At 22.0% G+C, this 5,680-nt stretch overlaps 1 protein-coding gene across 1 annotated transcript, besides 4 other annotated features; it reads left to right on the plus strand. All coding sequences in view use genetic code 6, as the record gives it.

The window, feature by feature from the left end:
- The first annotated feature begins 376 nt into the window (after positions 1-376).
- Positions 377-678: a microsatellite.
- Positions 604-855: a microsatellite.
- Positions 772-1,914: a microsatellite.
- Positions 772-1,915: a microsatellite.
- A 1,516-nt stretch (positions 1,916-3,431) lies between these two features.
- Positions 3,432-4,769, plus strand: IMG5_023940 (hypothetical protein; the record flags this gene model as incomplete). Its single annotated transcript, XM_004039358.1, has 1 exon — positions 3,432-4,769. A coding segment is annotated over one exon (1,338 nt), but the record flags the coding sequence as incomplete, so codon positions are not given.
- Between the last annotated feature and the right edge of the window lie 911 nt (positions 4,770-5,680).

A 5,680-nucleotide genomic window follows, 5' to 3' on the forward strand; every position in this document is an offset into this window, starting at 1 on the left:
ATATTGATATTTCATTGATATACCGAATCCAATATTTAAAATATAATTAAAATTTAAATATATTTTGATAGATTCTTGGGATAGTAATGATTATGTGAGTATATTAATAAATGATTAGGTTATTTAAATAATAAAAAAACCAAATCCATTTGGTCCTTAAAAATTATGCGGATTAAATTACTATGGAGAAGAATTTCTCTAATTTAATTATTAAACAAATTATAATTAATAAAATATAAAGATAAAATTAAAAACCACAACTGATTAGCCGGCAGACGATGAATCTTTAGGAATAAGAGATTTTGTGTTTACAGTTTTTAATTGTTTAAATGAATGTTCTGCTTGTATTAATGAGGTTTCGTGTACAAATTGTATTTAAGGATATTATCTAGATAACTCTATTTGTATTTTAGAATGTCCTGTTGGGAAGTTTAAAAATGATTTAAATAGAACTTGTACATTATGTGATAATAGTTGTTTTTCTTGTACAAGTTTAAGTATATGTTAAATTTGCATTTAGGACTTTTATCTAGATAATTTTTTTTGTGTTAAAGAATGCACTATTGGGAAGTTTAAAAATGATTCAGATAAAACTTGTACATTATGTGATAATAGTTGTTCTTCGTGCACAAGTTTAAGTATATGTTAAAGCTGCAAATAAGGATTTTATCTAGATAACACGACTTGTATTTCATGTGATAATAGTTGTTCTTCGTGTACAAGTTTAAGTATATGTTAAAGCTGCAATTAAGGATTTTATATAGATAACACAACTTGTATTTCATGTGATAGTAGTTGTTCTTAGTGTACAAGTTTATCTTTATGCATAAGCTGTAATTAAGGATTTTATCTAGAAAATGTTTCTTGTATTTAAGAATGTCCTGTTGGGAAGTTTAAAAATGATTCAATTAGAGCTTGTACATTATGTAATAATAGTTGTTTTTCATGTACAAGTATAACTTTATGCTAAAGCTGTAATTAAAACTTTTTTCTAGCTGACTCTTTTTGTGTTTCAGAATGTCCTACTGGAAAGTTTAAAAATAATTCAAATAGAACTTGTATTTCATGTGATAGTAGTTGTTCTTCATGTACAAGTGTAAATTAATGTTAAAGCTGCAATTTAAGGTTTTATCTAAATAATTCAATTTGTGGTTAAGATTGTCCTATTGGTAAGTTTTAAAATGATTCAGATAAAACTTGTACATTATGTGATCATAGTTGTTCTTCGTGTACAAGCTTAAGTCAATGTTAAAGTTGCAAATATGGATTTTATCTAGATAACTCTTTTTGTTTTTAAGAATGTCCTATTGGGAAGTTTAAAAATAATCCAGATAGAACTTGTACTTCATGTGATAATAGTTGTTCTTCGTGTACAAGTTTAAGTATATGCTAAAGCTGCAATTAAGGATTTTATCTAGAAAATGTTTCTTGTATTTAAGAATGTCCTATTGGGAAGTTTAAAATAATCCAGATAGACTTGTATTTAATGTGATACTAGTTGTTCTTCGTGTACAAGTACACTTTATGCTAAAGCTGCAATTAAGGATTTTATCTCGATAACTCTATTTGTATTTAAGAATGTCCTATTGGGAAGTTTAAAAATGATTTAAATAGAACTTGTACTTCATGTGATAGTAGTTGTTCTTCATGTACAGGTTTATCTATATGCTAAAGCTGCAATAAATTGTTTTATCTAGATAACTCTTTTTGCGTTAAGCAATGCCCGATTGGTAAATTTAAAAATGATTCTGATAAAACTTGTACTTTATGTGATGTTAGTTGTCTTCGTGTACAAGCACAACTTTATGCTAAAGTTGCAATTTAAACTTTTTCTAGATAATTCTTTATGTGTTTCGGAATGTCCGATTGGGAAGTTTAAAAATGATTCTAATAGAACTTGTACTTCATGTGATAGCAAGTGTGAAAATTGTACTAGTTTAACTTTATGCTAAAGCTGTAATTTAGGATTTTTTTTTGATAATTAGAGTTGCTTAATAGATTGTCAATAAGGCAAATATAAAAATGCAAGTAATAGATAATGTTCATTTTGTGACAATAAATGTAAATCATGTGATAATGGTTTGACTTGTAATGGCTGTTTTGGAAATAGAGTTGGAGATTAATGCGATTGTCCTTTGTATTCAATCTTTTCAAATGATTATTAAAAATAATGTTTTGAATGTAAAAATGTGCTTATTGGATGTGGGTAATGCACTATAAATGAATGTATCTCATGCATTCCTGATTTATATTTTGATTTTAATTAATTGAAATAATGTGATTCTTGTTAAGAATTAAATGTTTAAATTATTTTTAGTAACGATTTTGAACTATTATTTGTTAATTTTGATTATTTTAATTTAGGAGTAATAACTAATCTAATTTTGAATAATTCGAATTTGCAAAATGATTAATAAAAATCAAGTTTTTCTTATTTACTTTGTTCAGAAGTTTTAAATTAATAATTTATAACATAAAAATTAAGTAATGATATTGCCTGTTCTTTTATTTAAAATAAGCTTACTATTAGATTAAGTCCTTAAAGCATAATAAACAAAGATGATATAATAGTTATTAAAGAAAATGTATTCAAAATTACATATAAAGGAGTAGAATGTACTTAATTTATTTAAAAAATAAAAGGAAAAATTATTTATGATTAAAATCCTTTAAGTCCTATAGTTACAATAAATTCACCCATTTTAATTACGAAATGGAAGAATTATTTATTCAAATTAGTTAATTATAAAATATAGGAAAAAGAATTCCTAAAAGTATAAATTGGATATCAATAGCTTCATCTGAAAGTTAATAATTTATAAATTAATTGAATGCATAATTATAATAATAATAAAATAATTTTATATTAGTTATTCCAAGTATGACTTTTAAAGGAAGTAGCTTTTATCAATTCGAAGTATAAATAGAAACTGTTTTTTAACAAAAGTAAAGTGTAGTTATAAATATAAATACAAAAAATGATAAATTTATTGATTTATAATTAGAAAACAGTAAAGATATTGTTTTTAGGTATGAAGAATTCAAACTTAAAGTTATTTTTTATTATCTATAATGCGATCCTATAGAAAAATTAAAAAAAGTGAATGAAAAAATACTATTAAAAATCGAATAAATTATTAATTTGTAAAATAATTTAAATATAAATTTTGAGAATTAAACTATGGATAATGAACATACAATTAATATATAGCCTTATATCTTAGTTTTAGATTAATAATATGACATAAAAATAACTGTCTCTGATGTTAACAATAGTTAAATATTTTAAGAAATTATACACTCATTTTAGGTAAAAAAAAGCCAACAAATAGTAAAAATTTAAGGTTTGAGCAATATTTAATCTTTTTCGAATTCTTTTTATGTAAATGCTTTCATTGATAATTTAGATTTATCTCCAAGTGAAAAAGAAGTATAAAAAAACAATAACTATGGTATTAAAACTAAATGGAAATGTATAACTGCAAAAAGTTAAAGCGATTGTCGGGATTATAAAAATGATTTAATTGTTGACCCTAATATGGAATAAAATATATTGTAAATAAAAGTATAAGAAAAATCTTTAGAAGCCTATAATCTTTATTATTTTATTTTAGAAGGAGAAAAAGATGGTATCGTAGTTTAAGACATATCAAGTTTTATTATTTTGGAATAAAATATACCTCCTTTAAATTCTATTACATCAATAAACGATTTTTCTTAAAGAATAAATTTAAATTAATAAATTTTTGTATAATTAAATTATGAAGGAAAAAATAATTTAGACAATTTATTTTTTAGTGGCGCTGTATTGTATTAAAACGATGTGAAAAATACTATAAAGTTTTTTCATAATTAAGTAAGATTTTAAACATGGAATTATTTTAATGATTTTATAAATGAAGAAGAAAATTCTTATTAAATAAGATTTGCAGTTTTTGATCCTTAGTATATAATGCCTTCTTTAATTATTTTTTCTTTAAAAGCTAATTTGCCGCCTTTAAATTGCCTTTTTAAAAATTTTAATAATTAATAATAAGAAATTTTTAGTTTAAAATAAAATTATGTTTTCTAAATTAATAACTGCTAAGATTAAGATTAGCCTCTATATTATAATTTCTTTTATTATAAAAGTTAAGAAGATTTTTAATATGAAATTTTAAATCCGCAATTTACTAAGAGATATGCTCTAAATGTAAAATCTACTATCAGTAGAATATCAACGATTTTGCCGTTCGGGGCAAAAGTAATCATAGGCTGTGTATTTGATAATTTGGGTGCGGTTAGAAATATGACTTAAAATGTTGAAATAAAAAATTCTTATGAAAACGTTTAATAATATGTTTAGTTAGTGCAAGAAACTTACAAAATAATTATTTAAATACCTTTTAAATAACAAATAGTTATTTAACTATGTATTCTTGTTTAAGATATTGTTTCTAATATATTAATAAACGAAGAGCTAAAATAAGATTAAAATTTAATTAAAATTGTCAAAAATATTTACGAAGATTTACTTTTTTAATAATAAAAATTTAATGATAATCAAGATGTTTAAGTCTAAATATAAATGACAATTAACTTAATTTCTTAAAACTTATTAGATTAAATAATGAATATTTTAAAATACAAAGATATATTAGATTATTTATCGAAAATAGAATAAACTTTAATTGAATAAGAAAATATAATAAAAAAAATATAAGCTAAAGACGTTTAGTAATATTAATAATATTTTTCGTCTATATAATTAGTTTTATAATAAGTTTCTAGTATATAAAGTATTCAAAAAATAGACAGAGGGAAATTTTCGGATGAAGAAAATATTTTTTTAGATAAATAATATGTCGGTTTAATCTAACTTTCATCAGAAATTTTAAATCTCAATGTTATTCCTAACGAGTCTTAGATTTCTTAAAAAAATATAGTTAAATCTTAAAAAGTAAGCTTTAAGTTTTTAAAATAAAATTACTTGACTAATTCTTATGAAAATAATGAATAATAATAAAATTAAGATGATTTTAATGATAATGAATAAAATTATGAAAGTTATAGATGGAGAAGGCTAAGAAAAAATTACTTATGATGTATAAATAAGAAAGTATCCTGCTAATATAGTTAAATATGATAAAAGTTTTCCTTATCCAGATAAATAATTATTTTAAGTATTTGATAATTAAATAACTTATTAAACTGTTAATAAATAGACAAATGAAATATAAAAATAACCTATTAATACTTAAATTGCTAATACATTCACTCTTCCTAATCCTTCGAATTCTACAACTGGGTTTTCGTGTTTAACTTAAATTAATAATAAATGGGAATAAGGAAACTGTAATAAAGTTTAATAAATAAATAAAAAGAAATTAGTATCTTCAGTTATATGTTAATGTAAAAAATAGGGAAAATAAACACTAGTGGATGATATAGAAAGCATTTTTACGGATAATCAGAATTTAAAAAATATGTTTAGTGAATAAGGAATTGAAAATTTAAAAAATTTTAGCGAATGGTATAAATATGCAACTGTATGGATTATTTATATATCGAATTAATTCTACATTATATTTTTAGTTTATTTGAGATAAAAAGATAATGCCGCTATCGTTAAAAAAAAAATTACTGATTTAATAAAATAAGATTATATTAAAAAAAGTTCTTTGTACTTTAAAAATTTAGG

The sequence above is a fragment of the Ichthyophthirius multifiliis genome (assembly GCF_000220395.1).
Source record: "Ichthyophthirius multifiliis unplaced genomic scaffold scaff_1120509249690, whole genome shotgun sequence".
In the NCBI taxonomy this organism is placed as follows: Eukaryota; Ciliophora; class Oligohymenophorea; order Hymenostomatida; genus Ichthyophthirius; species Ichthyophthirius multifiliis.